The sequence below is a fragment of the Mus musculus genome, chromosome 11, assembly GCF_000001635.26.
Source record: "Mus musculus strain C57BL/6J chromosome 11, GRCm38.p6 C57BL/6J".
Classification (NCBI taxonomy): domain Eukaryota; kingdom Metazoa; phylum Chordata; class Mammalia; order Rodentia; family Muridae; genus Mus; species Mus musculus.
In genome coordinates this window covers 29,545,667-29,572,359 of record NC_000077.6, presented here as the reverse complement: position 1 = coordinate 29,572,359, position 26,693 = coordinate 29,545,667, and the positions used below count along the sequence as shown (strand labels likewise).

The window sequence follows — 26,693 nt, the reverse complement described above, 5'->3', positions numbered from 1 at the left end:
TGAACTAGGGCTAGTCAACTGTATCAGGCCATTGAACTAGGATCAGTCACCTATATAAGGCCATTGAACTAGGGCCAGTCAAGTGTTTACAGTTCTCTCAAATAACATCCCATTACAAGGTAGGTATTCAAAATTCTGAAATGAGAATTACTAATACTTCATTTATAATTGTTATAGTACATATATGTACTATATGTATATTAGTATATATAAAAATTTAGTTATTTTTTAAAATTCTTTATGTAGTATGGTCTATCATATGAAATAAATTTGTCTTTAATGCTACATGATTCTAGCAATAGCCACATATTAAATGTTTCCTTTGAGAAAATGCATAATATGTATCATGAAATTCAAATAACTCTGTCTTATTTTCATGAAATTTACAAAATAAATCTCCTATCAGTGTGTATAAAAGTATTTTATAAGCTAAGTTTCAAACAATGCCAGCTTCGATGAGTGATGTTAGAGTTAAAGTGTATTTAGTAACTAGGCTTTTTTACTTACCAGTGTTAATGTCCTTGGACTGTTGTATATGTTCCATAGCCTCATGAATCTGACCCTGTTTACACAGGCAAAGAAGAGCTTTCCTGTGCAGCCCACACTCATTGTAGATAATCTGAGCTAACGCCAAACATCTGGGCTTGTGGTATGTGTGCTGCTCTCCATAAGCAAATATAATATCGCCAGCCTTCTCAGAAAATGTCAGCCTGAAACAAGCAGATCATTACAGCATATGTCAGAGAACTGCTGATGAGTGGCTGAGACTGAAATGTCTGAAAATTCAAGACTATAAGTGGATTATAAATAACCTATAAAATTGTAAGTCAATAAACAATTGATAATGTGGTAGAAATTAAACACATCCGAGATTGGCCAAACCAAAACCAATTCTCCTTTAGGGAAATAATTTTGGGAAAATTGAGATCAAATGTCTTAATGTCTATAAGCAAGACACTCTCCTGCAAGACTGACAGATCTCAAACTGCCAGGTAAGCCAGGTCCGCATGCAACTGAGGATCTCAGTGTTCTCATAGAGTCTGCCTAGATTCTGCAGAATATAACAAACGTTGTGGGAACAGACGTTGGCAAACGCTAGTGGGAACAATCTTGGCTCATAATTAGACCCTGCAAGTATTCGCACTAAAAGGAAAACCACATTTCCCTGTAGAGGGCGGTTCTGAGGCTTTGATTTAGTCAGAAATCTGTGTGTGCTGACACTGAAGGTCCTTGCCCTCGATTGGTTTATGATCTATCAATAATGTTGCCAGTAGCCAAGGGCTGAGCATGGGGTGGGTCACTGAGAGTTGCACAGGTAGGACACAGTGAGAATCAGCAGACTGGGGGAGACGAGAAGGGGACACAGTAGCAGAGGAGAAAAGCCAACCAGGATTGTGAAATTTTGGTTAAGTGGCCACTGGTCACTTCCTCAACTGGATCTAGGGTAGCAGGGGAAGATGTAGGAATGACCAGTCATTAAGTTAGCCAAGGCATTTTAATAATAACTGGCGTGTGTGTGTTCTATTCTCAGATCCAAGATAGCTCCTGGGCTGCTGTGCACATCTGACCAGCTGGAACACAAAGCAGTGTAAAAAACCTCCTGTTTTATCTCATCATCATATACTTTGTTTTCACGAAGTTCTCCTGTGTGCTTCCTCCATGCCAGTGCCCAGCTCTAAGTGTTAGAGCACCTATTAGTTTAAATCTGTTATAGATAATAAGAAGCAAAGTGTATCGAGGGTATACAGCTACCCACTAGGAGAAACTTAGGAATCAGTTCTTTCCAAACAGTTTAACTGAATCACCTCATTTGGTACAATATTTAAATGTACTTGTTTATACTCAACGACAGTGAATCAACCATCTATACTACTGCAGTAATGCTACTCAGAAATTTTCAGCATAAGCCAAAGGAAAATTGAGCATGATCAGAATAATCATGTCTAATTGATGCTTATATGGTAATTGTGCTTTAGTTATATTTTAAATTAATGGCTGCAAAATAGCAGGGCTCACATAATAGTGGTGTTTCTATACATCTAACAAAATGCTGCTAACATTAAAATTAAATTCTAATACCTCTACAAAATGTCTCAGAATTGGACATACAGTAAATATGAACTCTGTTTATTGGGGTTTAAAGTGGAGGGGCTCAAAATCAGAATGTTTAATTTTTTTTCTTTTTTTTATAAACCAACCAAGCTGGTAGACAAAAAGGCAGGGCCCTTCCCTCAAGGTGGAGCAGTTCCAAACATGGTTTGTCTGGGAAATGTGGCTAAGACTTTGCTATTTCCCTGCTTGGCTCTGGCCCTTCCCTGTATGGCTGCACTCAGATTACTAGGAAGCCCACGTGACCTTCCCCTCACATCCCATACCCCTTCTCAGGTTTGGGTTCTAGATTGGTGAGCCCTACACATATTAGCACAAATCTGCCAGTCTGTAGAAGAGCTGGCTTCAAGAAGTGACCAGCTGGCTTAAATGTTCCTCAGTATAACCATGGGGGGTGTTCCTTCTCCGTACGTATTACCTCCTGGGTTATAACACACATGCCACAGCCTGTTCAGAAGCAGGTTCCTTGCCTTTTCTCCCCCTAGAAGTGTGCTATCAACCAATCCTTCTGTGTCCATGTCACTCAACTTACATCTGCTGCTAGTTTGCCATATTTTATTTTGTAAACTTCAGTTAATTGACTTTTAGTCTGAGCTCTCAGTGACTGGGCCTTCTTAGATACTTTCTAATTAATTTCAACACAGAACTGAAGTAAATCCTAAAATACAATACTTATAACAAACCATTAGCCGAATGTAGTATCACAAGCGTATAATCCCAGCATGTAAGGGACTGAGGCAGAGGGACTAGATCTAGGCCACACAGAGAAACTCTAGCTCACAGACGACAACTATTACAACTCAGAGGGAAACAACCTTATTAACTACATGTTGAAATTAAGTTAGTAGCTTAGTTCGTAGCCTAATTTTACTTACTTTTCCTGGGTAACCCAGTGGGTGACTAAATCAAGCCGTTCCTCAGATAATCCACATTTGATTCCCTCCATGGTTAGGTCAGCATTAATAGGACGTTTGAAAGCTTGACTGGTGTTAAATATAGCCTCAAAAAACAAGAGTAATGGAAGAGGCTTTCCTCTAATTTTTCCAATAGCTACAAAAAGAAAAGTTTGAGTCAAATACATTAAGAATTAGTTTGCCTTTTGTATTTCATATCACTTTTTAAATTCCTTTACATTTTCCAAACCTTTAACAATAGATATAGAATAAATTCTATATTTTTAATAATCGTATCACTATGTAGGCCACATAAAGATGGAGGCAGAGAAAGGTAATTTGTCTGTAAGTTCAAGGATGCCAAAAATTGCTGAGAGCCAGCAGAAGGTCAGATATCTCCTAGTCAATAGAAGGCAATGCCTGTGTGTAATCTAGACAACTATCAGTGGCTGGAGAGGCTACAGACCTTAGAGGAGAACCTACTGTGGTAGTTTGAATATGCTTGGCCCATAGGGGAATGTTACTGTTAGGAAGTGTGGCCTTCCTGGAGGAAGTATGTCACTGTGGGTTTGGGCTTTGGAGGTCTCCTCCTATGCTAAGGCTCCACCCACTGTAGAAGAGAGCTTCCTCCTAGCTGCCTGAGGATGCCATTCTCTCCTGGTTGACTTCAGATCAAGATGCAGAACTCTCAGCTCCTTCTCCAGCACCATGTCTGCCTGCTATGATGACAATGGACTACACCTCTGAAATTGCAAGCCAACCCCAATTAAATATTTGCTCTCATAAGAGTTGCTTTGTGGGGCTGGAGAAATGGCTCAGTGGTTAAGAGCACTGACTACTTTTCCAGAGTTCCTGAGTTCAAATCCCAGCAACCACATGGTGGCTCACAACCATTTGTAACAGGGATCCGATGCCCTCTGCTGGTGTGTCTGAAGACAGTGACAGTGTACCCATATACATGAAAGAAATATAAATCTTAAATTTAAAAAAAAGTGGTCTTGATCATGATGTCTCTTCATAGCAATGGAAGTTGGGACTTGGGACTTGGGTATGGATGTGATAGCCTTGACCATGTTTCTGTTTAGAGGAATGTAGATTTTGTTGAAACTTTGGATTTGGAAAGCCACGGAACGCTTTAAGTGGGACTTAAAGGGCCACCCTAGAAGGAATATGGAAGGCACTGGTGATTGATGAAGAGATTTACTCTGGAGAGCATTCTTAGGAAGCTTTGGATGAAGGATTTTGCTGCTTTTGCCCTTGTCCAAAACTATGCCTGAAGCTAAGGTAAAGAAATTTCGATTAACTTCATTGACAAAGAAAGTCTCAAAAAAAAAAAAAAAAAAAAAGCCCAGCATAGACTTTTTCCTCTGTTTTTCTCTCATGAAGAGCATTTTGACCATAGCAAGCTTAGAAAGGGAAAAATTACAAAATGGATAGTTGAAAGAGTAAAGGGGCATCAGAAGTGAAATGACGCTAAATCCTGTCTTCAAGGAGATAAACAGATTAAGGAGTGGTGATCTCAGGGTGATCCCACATAGCTAAACTCATCCATTTGCAGTTGTATGAGAATTATGGAATGTTACGTGTTATTATGACCTGGTTATTTTCAATTGGACATAGCGGATACAATTATGTGTCAAATTGACAAGGGATGGATTGTGATGTCTAGTCTCCATTTTCAACTTGACTAAGATCTATAATAAAAAGCTTTGGTCCAGGCATGGTAGTACATGCCTTTAATCCTAGGAGACCGAGGCAAGCAGATCTCTAAATTCAAGGCCAGCCAGGTACAGAACAAGTTCCAGGTAAAGAAAAGCTTAAGTCCAGGCATGGTGGTACATGACTTTAATCCCAGCATTCAGGAGAGAGAGCCATGAAGATCTCTGAGCTCGGGGATAATCTACAGAGCAAGTTCCAGGACAGCCAAGCTTAGGCAGTGAAGGAGTTGGAAAACAGAAAGTTGATGATAATGTAATATAACAAGGGGTCCATGTTCCAGCCCCAAGCAAGCAGAGGAACTCAGCAGCTCTAACCATGTAGCTCTGGGTTTAGAGTCTAGAAGGGGATTACTGGGATAACTGATGCTGGTTAGCTGGAACTATGAAATTAGCAGTAATTAAGAAGAGACCAGCATCACTGAGGTGAAATCTTCTGGAATGTGTTTTCTGAGAGTACAAAGAAGCTGTATTCAGAGATAGCCAAGGTTGTACCTTGTATTGTAGCTGGACTTGGTAGTATGTAAGAATTACCCAAATGGCACTGGTTTTGAAAGCATGAAGGAGTCATGAAGAGCAGCTGAGGATTGGAACTGTGAGAGGCCAGGAAAAGCCATTGGTGAAGGGTGAAGCTTCAGTTGCAGTTCAGCCCAGGACCAAAGGGGTTATGCAAAGAAGTCGAGGCTTGGCATAATGAAAAGAACTTATGAGAGGCTATTGGTGAAACCTAGTTACAGCGGAAGACCCCAGCATGTTGGAGATGCCAGTATCATGAGATGACAACCAAGAAGAGCAGCAGCAGTGGAGTCAACCAGAGCAATACTAAATGGATTCATAGGATATGTGTATGTGTGTTGCTATAACAACAATAATTTTAAAATAGGTCATGAATTTGAGAGAAAGTGGGGGGACATGGGAGGAGTTGAAAAAGGGAGAAGGTAGAGTGGAAATGATGTAAATATTTCCTGTATTCATGTTTAAAAGTCTTTAAAGCCGGGCGTGGTGGCACACGCCTTTAATCCCAGCACTTGGGAGGCAGAGGCAGGCGGATTTCTGAGTTCGAGGCCAGCCTGGTCTACAAAGTGAGTTCCAGGACAGCCAGGGCTACACAGAGAAACCCTGTCTCGAAAAAATAAATAAATAAATAAATAAATAAATAAATGGCAGACTCTGAATTGGTCAGTCTAAATTCTTAAAAAAAAAAAAAAAAAAAAAGTCTTTAAAAATTTTTTTAAGTTAAGAAGCCATCTGAAGCAATACTTTCTGAACCAACACAACATAAAGATAGAAGTTGCTAGCAAAGACAAGTTCTAAAAAGCAAAGACTAAAGCAGTCAACATGGCCACACTCAAGACACACTGAGGCCAGCTATTACTACAGTAATTGAGAAGACCTTTCCCTCCCCTTACAATGGCACACACACATTCTTAGAAGAAGGGAAAATACAAGAATAAAGACATAAACTCAGGTCCTCAGGCTTGGTGGCGAAGCCTGACCTGCTGAGCTGCTTCATCAGTGTCATCGTATTTTCTCGATGTCTTTGTGAAAACTAACTGACCATCATTATGTTTGGCTTATCTGTTGGATCTCTATTCAATATCACTGGCCTGTGTGGCTGGGTTGTCAAAGGGTTTTGCAGTATTAGAAATCGAATCCAGGGCCTCCCACATGCTAAGCAAGCACTCTATCATTGAACTATACCTCCAGTCTGTTTTAATTTTATCTTGAGACAAGAGTCATACTAAGTTGTCTAGTGTTGCAGGATATTTGGTCGCACTGTGAACCCTGAGATTGTTATTTACTAAAAAACAAAACAAAACAACAAAAAAAACCAAACAAAACCAAAAAATTGTTTCTAGTTGTGGCTTGGCTTAGTACACACCTTTAATCCCAAACAATAAAGGTAAAGTTAAGTTTGTAGAAGGAAGTACCCGTCTAATTGAGAGGCAGACAAAGTGATAAATCAGAAAAATTTGAAAGACTTGGATATGCTAAACTCTCATTGGAGCAGAGAGGAAAGGGAAGCTACTTAAGAAAGCAGTGCAGAAAGAGAAAAAAAAAAAAAGGAAGGAAAGAGGAAAAGGCAGTTTTACTGAGAGAAGAGGAGGAGGAAAAGAAGTTTTCTAGTAGTAGTAGTAGTAGTAGTAGTAGTAGTAGTAGTAGTAGTAGTAGCAGCGTCTCAACAATATTTATTCTTCTAGTCCATGAGCAGAAAGTATCTCTCCTCTTTTTTTTTTAATTTATTCTTTAATCTTTTTTTACAGTCTGGACTTTATCCCCCTTCTACTCCATCCTCTGAGTGTTCCACATCCCACATCTCCTCCTCCTATCTCCAAGAGAATGTCCCCCAGCACCACTTCACCAGACCTCCCCACTCCCTGGACCCCAAGTCTCTTGAGGATTAGGTGCATCTTCTCTGACTGAGTCTGGACCCAGCAGTCCTCTGCTGTATCTGTGTTGGGGGCCTCATATCAGCTTGTGTATGTTGCCTGGTTGGTGGCTTGGTGTCTGAGAGATCCTGGGGATCCAGGTTAATTGAGACTGCTGGTCTTCCTATAGGGTCGCCCTTAGTATCTTTCTATATTTACTTGTGTCTTCATTTATTTTCATCATGTAATATGTCTAATAACAGATGAATAAATTAAATATCTCCCCCCGCCCCATATATGCACAAGAACAGATTCCATATAAGGGAATTTAGAAACCAATATCCCTATGAAGAGCTCTAGGTTTTAAGAGTTGCGTGGTCTGGGATAGACTCCCCTCCACTCTTCTTGAGTTGGTCAGCATAGACAGAGTTGATTTACTAGCTTGCAGACCTTCCAAGGCCTCCCGGGGATTGGTCACCTGGAAGGGACTGAGAGGAAGGGTTACTTCTGCAAATATTCTATTTTGTTACTTATTTATGGCTTCCTTCTCCAGCTATCTGCTAGTCCCATATCCCTGATAGTGAGACCCTGCACCCCGAATAATAATAATAACCATAATAATAATGCCATCACCTACTGCCCGTTCTAGTTACAGAAAAAAACTTACCTATAGTAACTGAAAGCAAATAGTAGTTACGTGGAGTCTAGGAGGAGAGTCTGTAGACAGCAGTAGGTGTGTGGAGAGGAAAACTGCCAGTGGGCATGAGGGAGCTTTGTGGTGATGATGTCATGGGTATGTATATATAATAATGTGATGGTCATGTACATATGTCAATCTTAGCAAATTATGTACTTTATATGTAGTATTTGGGCTGGGTGGGGGGTCTATCTCCATGGTAGAGTACTTGCCTAGCATGTATGAAGCCCCCATATTTCACACTCAGCATCATGCCTCCAAAATGTATAATTTACTTTATGATGCCACTCTACAAATAAAAAAAAGCTTTAAAAAAGCATATGGAACATGTTTGACCAAAAAATTAATATTATGAAATGTTGATGTGAGTATATTAAAACTATATTTCTTCATGCTTTCTTATGTATGAAATGTTTCATAATTTAACTTAGAAAATTAAAAGAAACCCCTAATATTACAGGTAATGAAACAACAAATAATAAAGATGGGGTAAAGAAAGACTAGCCTCTTGGAATACTATTTTCATTCTATCAAGAAAAAAAAAGTACAATTCGCATCTATCTATCTATCTATCTATCTATCTATCTATCTATCTATCTACTTCAGAGAGATTTGCTTACCCTTAAATTTATTCATTGTACTAGTATTTTGAAGAATTCTTTTTGGACTGTTTGCTGCGAAACAAGCTGCCCTCTCATATTCACCAAGGGAGATTAAGTCATTGAACCTACAACCATAGCATTTTAAAACATATTACAACGATACACAAATCCCAAATATTAGAAATTAAGTATAATGATATAGAGGAAAACAAACAATAATCTGTATGTTTTAACCAAATTTATTCACTCAGTACCATGTTCAGTATTTCTCTGGAATTCTAGGGTTTGTTTTGACCTGTTTGTCTCAGGATTAAATTCTTACCCTCTGAGGAACTTTGAACCTGACCCTGCACTCTGTCCCTACAATCCTCACTCAGAACACAGAAAGTGAGTTGTTAGTGAGCTGGGGCTTCTCTTCTCACAGATCATCAGGAAAGAGGTATCTGCTTAGAAACTGGACCTAGGAGAAATAACCCAACACACAGGCAGCGAAGCTGCAGAACCAAGAGATGTTCCTGATATTCAGAAGCCAACGCTGGTCTACCAGGTATCAATCCCTCATCACTACAAGTAGAGATAATACTTCACGGAAGCCTCAAGCAGACATAATAGTTCAAAGAGATAATAGTTCATGTAAGCCTTCACACAGCAAATCTCTCAAATTAGCCCTTAGGAAAAGAGGAGTCACACAGTGCCTCAAATGAATGTTGAATAAAGTGGAAAAAACAACAAAGTAACATTGAGCAAAATGTGTACGACTTCAAATCTTAACAAAGGTTTTCCTACCAAGTGAAAACTGGTAGCTAGAGCCTGATGGAGAAATGACTTGGCTTGTGAAGTGTTTGCCACTCAAATCTGAGGACCTGAGTCCTGATACCCACCACCCACGTACACCTTGGCACAGCATAAAGCTTCTCATACCAGTGCTGACAAGGCAGAGGATCCCTCAGGGTTCGGTGAAGGCTCGCGACATGAGCTTGACCTCCAGAAGCTGTGTATAGGTGGGTGCATTGTCCTTGGGCCCGACTTGAGTGTGGTATATGCATGTGTACACTCACATTAAATAAGTGAGTTCAACAGTAAGTAAGTAAATAAGTAAGACAGAGAAGCAATTAGAGAGTGAAACTTAACCTGACCTCTGGTCTGCATGCTCACGTGTACCACTCATCTGTGCATGCATACAGACAAGCACACACAAAATATTAAAAATCATACTAAATTTGGGCTGGAGATGGCTTAATGGTTAAAAACACATACTACTCTTGCAGAAGAGCCACCTCTGAGAGTTGCCAGCATCCATACTGGATGGCTCATTAGTCACCTGTAACTCTAGTTCTGGGGGACCTGACTCCTCCAGTCTCCGTGGACACCAAGATTCATGTACACAAATAATATTTGGGGGTCTGGAGAAATGGCTCAGCAGTTAAGAACACTGTTCACCTCCCAGAACCCACATGGCAGCTCACACCTGTCTGTATCTTTAGTGCCAGAGCTTCTGATACCCTCACACAGACATACATGCACGTAAAACACCAATGAACATAAAGAAAGTAATAGTAATGAATATTTTTAAGTGATACTAAATTTTAAAAAGCCTGAGCCAGGCGTGGTGGTGCACACCTTTAATCCCAGTACTCAGGAGGCAGAGGCAGGTGGATTTCTGAGTTCGAGGCCACCCTGGTCTACAAAGTGAGTTCTAGGACAGCCAGGGCTATACAGAGAAACCCTGTCTCGAAAAAACAAACAAACAAAAAAAGCCCTGCTAGACTCAGGAAAATATACTGTGTAAGAAAACAAGAGTCTTTTGTGCTTTAAATTACCTGTATCCATTTCTTTGTACAACAACAAACAAATCAACCAATGAAAACTGTTTATCATTGAAGAGCATAGATATTACATATGATTACACGTCACCTTGGCAGCCTGTACATTAACTTTGAAGGTAAATGCTTTAAAATATTTTCACCTATCTCAGATATCCATGTAGAGTGTTTTGACTATGGATATAATACTACCAGATGCTTCGGGTTCTGAGTCTCTACAATGATGGTCTGTAACCTGGAATTATGTAAGAATTCTTTCAAGTTGTACTTGAACTGCTATCCCAATGACCCTCACAGAATAAAGAAAGTGTTAAAATTAAAAATAAATTTTATATATGGTAACAAGTAACTTAATGTCATAGAATAAAAATAATTATAAAAAGATTTAAGTAGGTAGGGTATTCTGCAATTTTCTGAAAAAAATCATAAAAATTGATGAAAAAAGAAATTTCTAATTTTTTGTTTAAATTTGTCAACTAGAACAGAATTTTTACATTACAAAAGACAAACCTGCAGGCTAGCAGTCAGGAGGGAGGCAGTAGGAGGATCAGGAATTCAAGGCCATCCTATATTTGGTAGTGAGGCTTTTTGGGTTGTGAGATGTTATCTCAAAATAAACAAGCAAACAGAAAGAAAGGCAACAACAAAATCCACCCAAAACAAACAAGCAAACCCAAAATACAAATGATACTTACCTTTCAATGTAGTGAAGCATAACTATAGCTTCTTTTTTCTTGTTTGGGTCATCTTCAAATATCTCATCAACAATGTTGTCATAGCCTAAATATTGAAAGGACAATTTGTGATGATTTATCAGCCTGTTTAGCAATAGAAATAAACATGTTTAGAGCCAACAACATGCTTTACTTTGCTTTCACACAACACCAGCCCCTTCCTAAAGTGAGTCACTTCCCCTCCGTGGCCTCAGTCTCAAGAATGAGGGATTTTTCTCCTTCTCTCTTTACAAAGTCATTTTTATTTCATGTGCACTGGTGTTCTGCATGCATATAGTCTGCATGGGGGTGTCATGCTCTGGAACTGGAGTTACATTTTTGAGCCACCATATGGGTGCTGAGAGCTGATTGTGGGTCCCCTGACAGAGAAGCCTTAACCACTGAGCCGTCTCCAGTCCCCTGGTGTTTTTCTCACTGCCTCGACAGGGCTTTACATTCCCCAGTCATCTAATCCCATGCAGAGGTAAGTATATTTTTGCTTAGATTTTTAAAACTAAGCCTAGGAAAACCTTTAGCTCTGGGGGAAAGTGTCTTCTACTATTCTTGCTAATTAAAGATACAGATAAACTACCGTAGATAGCTTTGGTTTTCCGAATTCTCTCCATGACATCTTGAAATGAGATTCTCATGTTCTGCTTCATCCATGGAGTAAGTGTGTGTGAAATAACCTGCAGTCTTTGATGGCTGCAAAAGAGCACGGACAACACACTGAGCAGGGTCACATGGCAGAGCGAGAGAAAACACCTACAATAACCAACATTCATACCGAAACTGCCGGTCTTTTTTCAGATTTTCAGCTATATCTCTCCGGTTTAGTAACACAACCATTTCCTCATCTAGTTCAGCTTTCTTTTGGGCTGGTACATACATCGTTGACATGTCTTGTTTAAGTTTTATATATTTATCTTCAAGATACTGCTTATGTTTATTGAGTGCTTCCAGATTAACGGAGTCCTGGAGAGTCATCCCTACAGGAAAACAAACAAAAACCCTGAAGTCTTATGTAGGAATGTTTACTGTATTATAAAATAATTCAGAAATACTAACAGGTACTTGAAGCTTACCAAGCATAAATACCATTATCACAAAAATTTTAATGCTAATAGGGTTTTGTTTTGTTTTTTTACATCTGTTTGTTTATTGTGGTACTGAGAACCCTAGACTTAATAGGCAAATTCTCAAACCCCTTCTGAGTTTTATACAGCATCAAGGATAGTTCAATACAAACCAGAGCATCTAACAACTGAAGATTAGGCCAATGGATTTCTCACACCACAGCTTCCATTACTAAGAGCTAACCTGGGACAATTTTTTTTCCAACACAAAACTGATGCCTATTAAATCTTGAGATGTCTCTTACTCTTGAAATGTCCTTTGTGTTCATCACACACACACACAAACACACTCTCTCTCTCTCTCTCTCTCTCTCTCTCTCTCTCTCTCTCTCTCTCTCTCTGAGGGAAATATTAAAAAATGACCCACCAAGTTCCTGTGCTACCATCCAGCTACTTTCTGACTTCGCATGGTCCCATTGGGCTACTCTCTGCCCTCCAACTCTCTCTGCCCTCCAACTCTCTCTGCCCTCCAACTCTCTGGCGGGCCTGGAGAGCTCCCTTCGCTGCCACACCGCGCCAGCTCAGTCTCTAGCTAGCCCCTACAGTGACTGATCGCTGTGTTCCCAGCTCTTTGGCTCCGCTAGCTCCTTCTCAGCCATAAACCCCTGTAATTGGTGGTCCCACATTCCAGTAACCAAGTAAATCAAAACTCTTGAAGCTTTTAATTAACCAATCAGATTTATGTATCAATAAATTCCCAATTCACAAGATGCCAATACAATAATTTCAGAACCAACTGATAATAATAAAAGCTGCCCACCTAAATTAGACAAATTATTCTAACCTTTATGATATACCTGTAGCTATTTAAAGCCAAGCTGGTTCAGGTTCTTCTTCTGTCCTTCCTGAGATGCTCTCTGTCTCTGCAACTCTTAGCTCCGCCTCCCCTTTTCCTGTCCAATCACAGGCCTCCTGCTGCACTAATTATTTTAATGTAATTGGACAGGGAAAAATCCTGTCACACACACTTGTACTCTTTAATTCCAGTACAGAGAGGGATAGCGGGAGGCAGAGGCAGGTGGATTTCTGTGTGGTCAAGGTCATTCTTGTCTACATAGGAAGTTCCAGGATAGCCAGGTTACATAGAAAGAACCCATCTTAGATCAAAATAAAAAATAAAAAATAAGCCGGGCGTGGTGGTGCACGCCTTCAGTCCCAGCACTTGGGAGGCAGAGGCAGGCAGATTTCTGAGTTCGAGGCCAGCCTGGGCTACAGAGAAACCCTGTCTCGAAAAACAAAACAACAAAACAAAACAAAACAAACAAACAAAAAAACCCGAAAAATAAAAATAAAAAATACCTACAGAGGGCATGAGAGACGGTTCATTGGTTAAGAGTGCTGGTTCTACTAACAGAAGTCTGGGTTCAATTTCTAGTGCCCACAACTGTCTTAACTTCATTTCTAGGATATATGATACCTTCTAACCTCTATGGGCACTGGGCATGCATGTGGTACAAAGACATACATTCAAAACAAAACACCCACAGACACAAAAAATAATAAAAAAAAAATAAAGCATTAAAAAACAAGACACACATCCAAATCTACCCTCTCCAGAATTTCCCTATCCTCAGGATTAACCCTTTTAGATTTTAAGCATTCTTTCCCCATGACTCTTGTTGGTAGTAAACCAATGTGCCATGTATTCTGTGTTTATTCACATTTATTATTTGGAGTTTGTTAGTCACGATTTTGCATTTGAAAGTAACCCTACTATTACCAAATGCCAGAGAATTTGAAAACCTGGGTTGATAAAAACACAGCTTCTTCAATATAGGTGAAATATGTCTTTCTAAAGTTTTCACGTACTGGTTCTGTCTCTGGATAAATACTGTGCAAAAAACTGCTTTAAGTACTGGAGTTACAATCCTTAGTCTTGAGTCATAATCTGTTCATCAAAGTAATCTCTCCAAGTTCTACATGAAGCTAGGATATGAAACCAGTAAACTCAGACATCACCACAAATGTCTTTCAGCAAACTTAATACACTAGAGTTGTTAGTGCACCAGTGGCTCTCAATCAGAATAATCAGAACTTCAGATGTCACCCACTGGACTCAACCACCAAGTTTCTGACATTATAAGTCTGAGATAAGATCCACAAATGTGTGTGTGTGTCCACTTGTTTCTACCAGTCTCTGTCCACCCCAGAACTGGATTACAGAGCAGGCACTGGCTTTTGCATGGGAGAGGGGTTTGAACCTTGAGTTTGCACAGTAATCACTTTAATTGCTAATCTTACCAACTCCACAGATCTTCACTTCTAATAGTTCTCAAATGATGCCAACATTGATGTGAGAGCTTCTGACTGCACACCATGTGACCTGGGCAGATTGTAAGTCTTCACATTCTTCAGGATTGCTTGAAGTTTGCTCTGTCCTGGACAGTACCCTGCCTAAAGTTGCTTGTACAACTGACTGTTCATATATGAGCATCTTATACTAGCTGTGTAAGAGACAGCCAACGGGACACACTGGGGAATGTCTCTGGTATAGAACTGTACACACGATACTGCACCTGGGATAGGTTTCCAAAGCTGTCTGGAGGGAGCACAGAGCTTTACTTCTTTCTTGTCATACTCCATTCTCAGCTGCTTCATCTGATCTATTTGCAATTGAATTGCTGTGGAATTATTTTCAATAATCCTCATTCTTAAAAACAAAACAGAAATGTTTTCATATGCTTGTCACAACCAATCTAATTCTTGATTCACAATATTTAAAAAAAAAGACTAGATTTTTGTTTTATTTGACTAATTATAATTTGAGCCATTATGAACTAGAAGTTTAAAAATCCATACTCAGAAGGTGACACACCACAAATAAGGAAAAATTCCCTCTCAGATCGCCAATAAAAGCATAATACAAGCTGGGTGGTGGTGGCGCACGCCTTTAATCCCAGCACTTGGAAGGCAGAGGCAGGCAGATTTCTGAGTTCGAGACCAGCCTGGTCTACAAAGTGAGTTCCAGAACAGCCAGGGCTATACAGAGAAACTCTGTCTCAAAAAACAAAACAAACAAACAAACAAAAAAACAAAAACAAAATAAAAACAAAAAAAAAAACCCAAAAAAACACAAAACCAAAAAAAAAAAAAAGCATAATGCAAACCCCATTTCAAATCAATAAATGTTATCTAGCCAAAAACACCATCTATTCAGTTACAACTGAAAATGTATTTTTAGTTTTCCTTTTTTCTTTTCTTTTTCTTTTTTCTTTTGGAAGGGTCTCCTTATATAGCTAAATTTGGCTTTGAATTTGTTATCTTACTCCTTCAGCCTCCCAAGTGCTGGATTACAGGTATGAGCCACCACACTAGGCTTAAAGAAGCTTTAAACAAACAAACAAACAAGAAACTGTCATTTTGCTGGGGGCTATTGCAACAATTATTACACATTTGGTGACTTAAAGTAACATTTATCTTCTCACCATTCTGGAGGTCAGAAATTCAAAGTAGTATTATTAGACCACACTGTAGCCAAGAAACGAGCATTTGGCAGGCTGAGACAGGAGGATTGTTCTAAGTCTGAGCTACATAGTGAAATCTAATTTTTTAAAAATCGTTTTCAAGGAGGATTTTGTTCTCCTTGGTGGGTTTCTTACTACTGGAATCAGGAGATTAAGTGCTGTCATTCAAGTGGGAAGCATGAACTTGTATTGACAAATCTTCCATGCATGAAATAACTTTCTTCCTTTTATGACACCATGATGTAACTTCATAATATCAAGAGGCATCATACAAATTCTCAAGCAAAATTAAGTTTAACTTGAAATATAGAATAGTTGGTAGAAGGGAATATAAAATATAGCTTAAAATAACATTTTAATTAAAGGCAGGCATGGAATAATCTTGTAACCTGTAACTTGAAGGCTGAAGGCCTTGAGCAAGACCAGCCTGGTGAATTCAGCTAGCTCTGACTAAAATGTGACACCCTATCTCAAAATAGTAACATAAAGAAAACAGTGATTTTTTTTTTTTTTTTTATAAAAGACTCGCTGATTACCACCCAGTAGCATGACACTTTTCTAGTTAGTTATTGACACACTCACTTTGCTTCGAGTTGGATTGCTCTTCTCTGGTGATACACCAATGCTGTAGGCTCTTTTGCCAAAACTTTAAGTTTTCCATGAAGATAAAAAGCAGTTCTTCGGCCTTTCTTTATTGTCTCAATAAAGGCGTCATATTCTTTTTTGATTGCAGTAAGAATGGACTTGTATGCACTGACATAGTCTATTACCTGAAATATGATTTTTCTGTCTGTGGCACTGAACTTTTTTAACAGAAAATATGGTGATGAAAAGCCTTTTAAGGAGGCTATTTTTAGGTGAAACATAATTATTAATTAGACATATAAACATCTTACACAAACTCAACATGAGTAGGCACTAAAAACAATAACCACCAAGCATATGCTCTCCATGGGTCACTATGTAGACACTGTGATCCTAGATATGAAAAGGGCTTTCTTATGCTTGGTATGAACTCACACATGGGACATGAACTGATATAATACTAGGTTTACATTTCTCAACTGGAGGTCTTTTAATTATATATCTCTTACTCCTTTGAAATCTAGTCTCTTGACTTAATTTTTACATTATTTTTATACTATTTTTAATTATTTCTATGTGTGTCTGTGTGCAGGTGTGTGCATGTGAGTGTAGGTACATGCAGAAATCAGAGGTTTCAGATCTCCTAGAGCTGGAGTTACTCGTAGTTATGACCTACCTGATGTGGGTACTAAGAATCTAACTCAGGTCTTCTGGAAGAGCACTTTACGCACTAGTTAACCACTGAGCAATCTCTCTATCCCCCACGGAGATACTGTAATCTGAACTCATTCACCTCCACTAGGAAAATCAGATCAGAGCTCCTAATTGTATCTCTATTCTCAACATGTCAAACAACTGTGAAAACAGTTTACATGGCTACATAGTCATAGTTTCCAATAATATGTAAGCAAAGCAACTTTCAGGAAGTATAACAGAGAAAAAGAACAGTAGAAAAGTTAACAAAGCCTGGCGGTGGTGGCGCACGCCTTTAGCACTCGGGAGGCAGAGGCAGGCGGATTTCTGAGTTCGAGGCTAGCCTGGTCTACAAAGTAAGTTCCAGGACAGCCAGGGCTACACAGAGAAACCCTGTCTTGGGGGGGGGGTGGAGAAGAAAAAAGAAAGAAAGGTTAACAAAAAAACCTAAATGCGCTCAGAAAGGCTACTTTCCATGAAGCAGGGGAGGAGCAGGGAGTGGTGGAGGTGGCTCCACAGCACATGCCCCTTTATTAGGGCTGTTTTTTCTTAATCTTGTATATCCATCACTGATATAATACTAGGTCTACACAAAAATTATCAAAAAATTTAAATAGGTTATGAAACAAAACAAAAACTTTGTTTTTTAAATATTGATGATGTATAGGGAATAAAAGTAATCGATCCAAAATTTTCTCTGAAATCTGAAATTATGCTTGTTTTTCTCTGCTACTTTTCTTGGGTGTGTTATCCCCTACAAGTGGTTTTGTTTGTTTGTTTGTTTAGCTAAATAGTATCGAAAGAAAGTTATCCAGGAAGACATCCATTTTTATCACAAGTGATCTAGAGAGGTCATTAATCTGCAGCAAGTACCAGGAAAAGGCAGCTGAGGAATACAGTGCTCTTTTTAATTTTTTTGCCATAGCCACACCCCGTCTACCTCAAAGAGGACCCTTTCATAATGAAAAGCTTTCCACACTAAGTATCTGATACATGTTCATCTTTTAGCTCACGTGTTCCTGTTGTGTGCTCTAATAACCCAACTCAGGTACATGAATGGGTAGTCAATACGACTACAGTAACTCCATGAACAATGATCATGCCAGTGTGCTACAAGAACCAGGTCTCAGCAGAACACCGATGGATACCATTTAGAATATACAGAAAAGCATTAAAGTGGAAGCTGCAAAGGAATACCACCATATCTAGCACTCTAAAAGGGCTCAAACTGTTTAGATGAAATTCCATTCATTGATTCATTCACTGATTTTATGTCATAATGTTGTCCATGGTGGCTGCCAACTCCTGGCTGTGTAGGATTCCCCATCTTCAGCCTCCCTACCAGCTGGGATGACTGGCATGTGGCATAGCACTTGGCTCAAGAGGTCTCAATTTACCATGCCATATCATATCTAAACCAAGATTTTACTGATACCACAAACAAACCCAGAACATAAAATACTAGTTCTTGTTCATAATGCAAATTCTAGCAAATTAGCACCTTCACTTGAAACGTTAGAAATGATTACCAGAGGGTACAAACCAGTTATTGGGGGAAAAAATACTACTTGCTAAACTAAAATAATTGACTCTAACTAGCCTAACTAGTCATCAGGAAATGTAAATTCTGCACTTGAGCTTTCCCTCTTCATCCTGGTTTAACAAAAATGGGTGAATTTCCCCAAACTAGCATTCAGAAAGCAGTGGCCAGGCAGGCAAGTAGCATTACTGAGGTGGTAGTTAAGCTAGGTAACAAAGAGCCTCTTGAAACATGCCCTACTCAAGAGCATCATGGTACCTTGTCGAAAACGTTTCGGTATATGGTGTAATATTCATCAGCAGGTCCTTCCTCTTTGCAACCCACTCTTTTGGTTTCTGTAGTTATGTATCTTTGTATGCTTTCCAAAAACTCCTTGTCATTTCTACTAACGATAGGAGGGAGAACTGCATGTGTGTTTACTTCTTGGACGGACATAAATCTTAATCTGTAAGCTTGTTCACCGGAGAAAAATTAAACCTTGACCTTCTTTTGCCATAAAGCCAAAGCTTTAGTGAGCCTGAAAGAAAACATGATAGTCAGTTAATGTGTAGGTGTAAACCTTTTAAGTCAAAAGTCAATTTAAAAATACGTATGTGTCAAAAGGAAAATTAAGAGATCTGTTATTGAGATAAATATTCCAGTCAATGACTTAAAATGTCCATTCATGCTAGACTACAGAATACAAATGAAATGTCAATTAAGAACTCCTCCCTGGGGCTGGAGAGATGGCTCAGTGGTTAAGAGCACCTACTGCTCTTCCGAAGGTCCTGAGTTCAAATCCCAGCAACCACATGGTGGCTAACAACCATCCGTAATGAGATCTGATGCCCTCTTCTGGTGCATCTGAAGACAGCTACAGTGTACTTAGATATAATAATAAATAAATCTTAAAAAAAAAGAACTCCTCCCTGCTCTCCCTCTCCCTCCCTCTCTCTCTCTCTCTCTCTCTCTCTCTCTCTCTCTCTCTCTCTCTCTCTCTCTCTCTCTCTCCTTTTCTGGCTGGAACCACGGAGGCTGTTCCAGAGAAGAAAAAGAAGGTTGCCACTGTGCCAGAAACCCGTAAGAAAAAGCGAAGGAATTTCACAGAGTTGAAGGTGAAGCGCCTGAGGAAGAAGTTTGCCCTGAAGACACTTCGAAAGGCAAGGAGGAAGCTCATCTACGAGAAGGCACAGCACTATCACAAGGAGTACAGGCAGATAGATGTACTGGACTGAGATTCGGATGGCCAGGATGGCAAGGAATCTGGGAACTTCTATGTGCCCAGAGAACCAAAACTGGCCTTTGTCATCAGAATCCGAGGTATCAATGGAGTAAGCTCAAAGGTCCGCAAGGTATTGCAGCTTCTTTGTCTTTGACAGCTCTTCAATGGCACCTTTGTTAAGCTCAAAAAGGCTTCAATTAACATGCTGGGGATTGTGGAATCGTATATTGCATGAGGCAACCCTAACCTGAAGTCAATAAACGAACTCATCTACAAGCGAGGCTACGGCAAAAATCAACAAGAAGCGGATTGCCTTGAAAGATAATTCCTAGCCGGGCAGTGGTGGTGCACGCCTTTGATTCCAGCACTTGGGAGGCAGAGGCAGGCAGATTTTTGAGTTCAAGGCCAGCCTGGTCTACAAAGTGAGTTCCAGGACAGCCCAGACAGCCAGGGCTATACAGAGAAACCCTGTCTCGGAAAAAAAAAAAAAAAAAAAAAAAAGATAATTCCTTGATTGCGCTATCTCCTGGTAAGTTTGGCATCATCTGCATGGAGGATCTAATTCATGCGATCTATACAATTGGGAAATGCTTCAAGAAAGCAAATAACTTCCTGTGGCCCTTCAAATTATCTTCCCCACGAGGTGGAATGAAGAAAAAGATAACTCACTTTGTAGAAGACGGAGATGCTGGCAACAGGGAAGACCAGATAAACAGGCTTATTAGACGGATGAACTAAGGTGTCAGCCATGGTATTTTTGTAATCTGGTCAGTTAATAAACAGTCACAGCTTGGCAAATTGGAAAAAAAAAAAAGAACTCCTCCCTGTTGGGCAGTGGTGGCACATGCCTTTAATCTCAGCACCTGGGAGGCAGAGGCAGGAGGATTTCTGAGTTCGAGGCTAGCCTGGTCTACAGAGTGAGTTCCAGGACAGCCAGAAAAACCCCCATCTTGAAAAACAAACCAAACCAAACAAACAAACAAACAAACAAAACAAAAAACCAAAGAACTCCTCCTTTAGGGCACAACAGATAATGTACTTGCGGGCAAAAGCCTGAAGACCTGAGTTAGAGACCAAAACAAAGGTGGGAAAAGAAAAACCGAACTCCACAAAGCTGTCCTCTGACCTCCACACAAGAAACCCTGCCAGAATGCTGATCAAGCATAGAAAACCCCCTTTCCTTTGGAAACCAAGCTGACTCCTCTCATGTGTATCACTTAAATGATAGCTTCTTAGGTTTCAATTCAACACTTAAAAACAAACCCACCATGTATTTCAGAACACTGGGGATAAAATCAGTCTCTAGAACATGGTAAGTAAGCTATGTACCACTGAGAAATACTCCAGCCCTCTGTTTAAAATTTTATATCACATTTTAATTATTTTAAGGTGTGTGAAATGGAAAGTAGCTGAGACTTTGCTCTCCCAAAAGGTTTCTTTTTTCATGTGAGGAATGACTGTGTATGCTTCTTGCTGATACAAACAAGGTCAAATACTTCTCTACCTCAGTGCCTGTGACATTGATCTATCAAACAATGACCATAGTTAGTTGAGTTTTGAATTGTTTTAAATTGTTGTTTAAAGACAGGCTTTGTGGCAACCCTAACTTCCTAAGTAGCTGAGAATGACCTTGAATAACTCACCTTCCTGCCTTCACTTCCCATATGACAAAAACACACCACATGCTTAAATAAACAGATCAATTCCAATAACAACAAAACTTGACTTCTAGGGCTGGAGAGATGGTCCCAGTTAAAAGCACTGGTTAATTTTTTATTGAATCTGGATTTGATTCCAGCACCTACATAGTGACTTACAACCATCTGTAACTTCAGTTCCAGCAAACTGATGGTTTCTTCTGGCTTCCACTGGCACCAGGCATGCAAGTGATACACCAGACATAAGCACAGGCAAAGCCCATGCACACACACAGAGACATACACACTCACACACACACATACACAGGCAGAAAGGGCCTTGTTGGGAAGAAGGGTTTCAGTAGGAGGAGTTAGGATGAGACAGGGTGATAGTGAAAAAGACTAAAACTCACTAAATATATGAAGCTATCAAAAAAGAAAAATTTTAAGCTACTGCTGTGGTGGGACACACCTTTTTTTTAAATTTTTTTTGGGACACATCTTTAATCTTAGCACTTGGGAGGCAGAAACAGTTGGATCTTTATGAGTTCAAGGCCAATTTGGTCTACATAGTAAAATCCAGACCAGCTAGGGCTACACAGTTAGATTCTGTGTCAAAAAACAATGTTTATTTATTTATTCTAAAGAGCTCTAATGATAGTATTGCATAGTTTTTCATGGCATGAGATTCCATTAATTATTTAATCATCCCAATTAGTTATTGAACTTTTACTACTATAAATAATGATGTGTTGAATAAGTGTTTCAGTTAACTTTATGATATATTGGCAATATAGCTATATAACCAGTTATCTAAACTAATGTATTGAGCTTCAAATACCACAGACATGAATCAGGACACCAGTCTCCATAGTGGTGCATGTCTTTAATCCCATCACTTGAGAGGGAAACAGCTGATCGTCTGTGGGTTCAAGGCCAAGTTGGTCTACATAGTGAGATCCTGGCTAGCCAAGACTACATAGTACGGTCCTGTCTCAAATAAATAAATAAACTAAAAATAAAAAAAAAATAAGGGAGACACCACAATAATTTTGATGAGTTGGATAACAAAAAGTCAAGAGGACATAATTTACAAGAGGACATAAAGTAGTCTGAGCAAAGCCATAAGCAATGTATGCTTAAAGTGCCAATTTTACAAAAACAATCACTTAGTGTCTGTGTGTGGGCACATGCTTGTCACGGTACACACATAGAGGTCAGAGGACAATTTATGGAAGCCCGTTCCTCTTCCTCCTCCATGGAGGTTCCAGCAACTGGATCAGCAGTCTTGGCAGCAAGTGCATTAGCTCTTGGAGCCATATCACTGCCCTAAAGTGTTCTCAAATATAAAATCAATTTGTTTTACTCATTAGTTCAATCACTATTGGATGTCTATTTAATATTTTACTGCTAGAGATTCAGCAATAAGTAAAATAAGGTCCTGGCTCCTTGGAGCTTAAAATTTGGTAAGACACAGATGATGTAATTGCAAATAGTCAAAGACAGGGGAAGGGCACAGTCACTGGGGCACACATCGGAGTAGTAGTGGCAGAAACCCAAGTTCCTCCTTTGGTGTCCTATTAATATCCTTTTAGGGGCTTTTATTCTGACAAAGCTATCTTTTTATGTTATGCCCTTGTTCCTACTTGAAGCAACACATTTTATTCTCTGTAGTGTTGGATATCAATTCTAGGGCCTCACACATGCTCAGATAACCTTTAACCCCAAAGTAAAATATTTGAATGATGTGGAATAACACCATCACTTTTTGCTTTTCTGTTTATGTTCACATTCGTGTGGGTACATGTGTGGAGACAGGAGGATCACGTTATATTGAGTGTGTGTGTGGGTCTTCTTAATCAGTCTACCTTTTATTTTTAAATTTTTATTGCACTTCGTTAGTTCGGGGGTAGGGAGCGCTGTGAAAGTCTGAGGGCAACTTGCTAGAGTTGGTTTTCTCCACCAATTGAATCTCAAGGTTGATCAGATCTAGAGCAGATGTAAATTTTCTTTACTGATGGAGCCATCTGGAAGCCCCATCTTATTTTAAGAAATATGTATGTCATGTGTGGGTGTAGGGTCGTCGGCCCCCATCTCTCATTGAACCTGCTGGCCAATGAGGTCCAGGGAGTCTCCTGTCTCTGCTGGCCTACCATGTCACAGACTCCACCAAGCACACCAACCTTTTTAAAAAGTGGGTGCTTGAGTTCCAACCCAGGGTTCTGCATATCGAATATTAGCTACTGTGTCATCTCCTAGCCCTACATTTTTACTTTTCAAAATGTGTAATTTGGAGGCAGCAGAGCTAGTATATTAAAATGAGGAAAGAGCAAACAGAGATTATTAGGGAGTTACGGATCCTCGTTGTAAGAAAACGGAGCACGCCTACGCTTACGGATAGGGTGAAAAGACATTGAGAGGGTGCATTAGAAAGGGCACTGGGTTTGTGAGGTGGAGAAGGGACTGAGAGAAGGCACCAGCTTTTAACAGCTTCAAGTTTCCCCGAGGGCACATGCTCCTATTTTCTCCAGGATGGACACGCTCCACATTTAAACTTATAGTCGAAAACTAAACATTCTGCAGATTTTCTTATCGTATGTTTTTTAAAACGTGAAAAGATGAAAATTCCAATACATTTAACCGTTTCATACTAGGGAGGCGCGTGACGCTCAAAAGCTTCTTCCGATCGGATGAAGGGTAGCGGAAGGGACTACCGGGAGGGGCAGAAACCTGCACTTAGAAAGACTTCGACTATACCTTAGATGTGGCTAGCTCACTACGGTGTGACAGACACCTTCAGCCCCCAAATGCCTTTCTAGCCCTTAAGCCTTCCCTCCGGGGCATTTCCAGAGAGTCCCCACCCACGCGCAAATCATAGTGCCTCATCCCCTGAGTCCTCACCTGACTCTCTCCTAACCCTCACTCCACAGCTTAGACAGTGTAATCAGGTATCCGGGAAGTGTGGAAATGCATCCTGGGACAAGTAGTTCTAACAAGAAGAAAGCAGTGTAAAACTACAATTCCCAGATAGACTTGTTTTACCTCTCTCTTATGTTTCACAAGCCCCCTTTAAAGGAAAGCCTCTCTTAATCGCATCGGCTGTATAAGAAAGCCTTTTGAGGCATTTTTTTTAGTTGAGCACATCATTTCGAGGCCATTCTGAGGTAAACCGAGAAAAGAGCGTAAAGAAACCGAGCGAACGAGCAAATCTGGCACTGCGTTAGACAGCCGCGATTCCGCTGCAGCGCGCAGGCACGTGTGTGGCCGCCTAAGGGGCGGGTCCTTCGGCCAGGAGACCCCGTCGGCCACGCTCGGATCTTCCTTTCCGATCCGCCATCGTGGGTGAGTGTATGCTCTGTGGCCGCGCTCTGGCTAGTGGCGCTACGCGTCGCTCTCACGGGTGTCGTCGGATCTAATCCGTCTCTTTTCGAATGCAGGTGGAGCCGCCGCCACGATGCAGATCTTTGTGAAGACCCTTACGGGGAAAACCATCACGCTCGAGGTACGGGCCACCTTGCCGTTGAGGAAGCCAAGGCCTGACTGAGGCCCTTAGTGTTTGAGGGCGGGTTTCTGAGTTTTGAGTTGTGAAACTTGGCTTTGAGCTGAGATTATGGTGCTTAGCAAAAACAACGTTTGGTTTTCGGTGTGGTACGGTTTAGCCTGCTTTATCCCGAGTGGCGAAATGTAGGGTAGGTGATGGGAGACGCTTTTCTCCGGGCAGACGCGTTCCTGTGCTTCCCCCGCCGTCGCTCGCCCTGGTATGGGGACTAATTTGGATTGTAGCACTCTGGGTAGTTTGCACGCGGTGTCATCTTAATTGATTACCTTTAGCTCACCTCCTCCTTGCTCGTTTTGTATAAAGCTAGCAGTTAATGACTTACTATGTAACCGTATATTAACTACATATATCAAAACTTGGCAGGTTGAACCCTCGGACACTATAGAAAATGTAAAGGCCAAGATCCAGGATAAGGAAGGCAAGTAAAGTTTGTCACTAGAAAAATGACTGGCTTGTGTGACCTAGACACGTTTGTTCTTAAGGTAGAAAACAGATTAATAAATTTAGATGCTTTTGAAAGTAAAATATTCCTGACATTAGTGTCAGGCTATCTGATTAACTGGAAACTCTGCAGGACAAATCTTTTAAAAGTTAATCTAGAACTGTTTACTGAGTCACAAAGACGATAAAATGCTCAGGCTGGGCAATGGCCCAGTCCACACTTTAATCTCAACACTAAGGAGGTAGAGGCAGCCTGGTTACAGAGAAAGTTCCAGGGCTTTTACTCTTGGAAAAAGTTGCATCTAAGTCTGTGACCACTGTTAGCAATCATTTGATTCACAACAATGGGGAATGTACCTTGTTCTATTAAGCCCAGTATTTTTTCCTCTAATAGGAATTCCTCCTGATCAGCAGAGGCTGATCTTTGCTGGTAAGCAGCTGGAAGATGGCCGGACTTTGTCTGACTACAACATTCAAAAGGTTTGTTTGAGGGAAAACATGCAGAAAAAGGGATGATATTGAATCCACTAACACTTGCTGAGCACTGTAGCTGTTCCATGATTTTAAAATATGCGATGGTTGGTTGACCCTTTTTGTAGAGAGCAGTCTCCTGTAGCTCAGGGCCAACTTGAACTGGATTCCTGAGCCTCCTTAAAATTCCTAGTGCTGGAGTGACAGGCCCAACACCACCCAACTTTTTGACAGGCTGGAGTTAGACTTGTTGATGCTACAGTGCTGCTGTTTCATCTTCCACTAACAGGAGTCCACCCTTCATCTGGTGTTGAGACTTCGGGGTGGTGCTAAGAAAAGGAAGAAGAAGTCTTACACCACTCCCAAGAAGAACAAGCATAAGAGGAAGAAGGTTAAGTTGGCTGTGCTGAAATACTATAAGGTAAGTGTGGTGTTAGCAAAACATGGGTTCCACTTGGAATAAGATCTGAGCAACTAACTTTTGGAAGTACTTTTGGAGTTGAAAGTGAACTCCCCTTTGATATTTAAGTGAGTTTATAGAATTGGAAACAGGATTTTTAATTTGGAGAACTGACTTAAACCACTAAAAATTGGTACTGTGAGATCAATAGCTTGAGTCACTTAAATCAGGTTTCAGAATATGTTTTGTGAAATCATCTTACAGTAAATTCTTGTTTTGCAGGTGGATGAAAATGGCAAAATTAGCCGACTTCGTCGAGAGTGTCCTTCTGATGAATGTGGTGCTGGAGTTTTCATGGGAAGCCACTTTGACAGGCATTACTGTGGCAAGTGTTGTCTGACTTACTGCTTCAACAAACCAGAAGACAAGTAGTTGTGTATGCGTTAATAAAAAGAAGGAACTCGTACTTAGTATTGTGCTTTATTGTACATTTAAAGAATGTTTCTTTGGCTGTGTGATGTTGTATGAGCTGCAGCTGTCAAAGCCAATATAAAACTTGGCATCATGGCATGGCATGATGGCAGGCACTAAGGTCAATTCTTTTTAAGGGGTTGTGGAATATCCTGTAGACTTGGAAGTAGAAGC

At 40.2% G+C, this 26,693-nt stretch overlaps 2 protein-coding genes and 1 pseudogene across 8 annotated transcripts in view; 2 read left to right on the top strand and 1 right to left on the bottom strand.

Annotated features, from left to right (window-relative positions):
• The window catches only part of Clhc1 (clathrin heavy chain linker domain containing 1), a 30,411-nt gene extending 6,001 nt beyond the window's left edge, over positions 1-24,410 (bottom strand). The window contains exons 1-10 of one of the 6 annotated variants that reach the window (NM_028504.1): positions 24,220-24,410; positions 18,598-18,856; positions 16,104-16,324; positions 14,574-14,707; positions 11,709-11,910; positions 11,514-11,626; positions 10,904-10,988; positions 8,404-8,510; positions 2,985-3,159; positions 508-710 (exon numbers count right to left, since the gene is read on the bottom strand). In NM_028504.1, coding sequence (NP_082780.1) covers positions 508-710; positions 2,985-3,159; positions 8,404-8,510; positions 10,904-10,988; positions 11,514-11,626; positions 11,709-11,910; positions 14,574-14,707; positions 16,104-16,324; positions 18,598-18,774 — 1,417 coding nt within the window. In that variant the 5' untranslated portion in view covers positions 18,775-18,856; positions 24,220-24,410. Of the gene's footprint in view, positions 1-507; positions 711-2,984; positions 3,160-8,403; positions 8,511-10,903; positions 10,989-11,513; positions 11,627-11,708; positions 11,911-14,573; positions 14,708-16,103; positions 16,325-18,597; positions 18,857-24,078; positions 24,195-24,219 lie in introns of those variants that run through there. The other 5 variants (NM_001163521.1, XM_006514818.2, XM_006514819.2 and 2 more) reach the window with 5 other exon arrangements.
• Gm12090 lies at positions 18,883-20,341 on the top strand (annotated as a pseudogene).
• Rps27a (ribosomal protein S27A) lies at positions 24,320-26,518 on the top strand. Of its 2 annotated transcripts, NM_024277.2 has the most exons (6): positions 24,320-24,519; positions 24,615-24,679; positions 25,100-25,154; positions 25,572-25,657; positions 25,938-26,069; positions 26,331-26,518. In NM_024277.2, the coding sequence occupies exons 2-6, from the start codon at positions 24,632-24,634 to the stop codon at positions 26,478-26,480; spliced, it is 471 nt and encodes a 156-aa protein (NP_077239.1). In that variant the 5' UTR covers positions 24,320-24,519; positions 24,615-24,631; the 3' UTR covers positions 26,481-26,518. The 2 variants fall into 2 exon arrangements, with proteins under 2 accessions (NP_077239.1, NP_001029037.1); NM_001033865.1 differs by having other exon boundaries at positions 24,320-24,679.
• Positions 26,519-26,693: the final 175 nt, after the last annotated feature.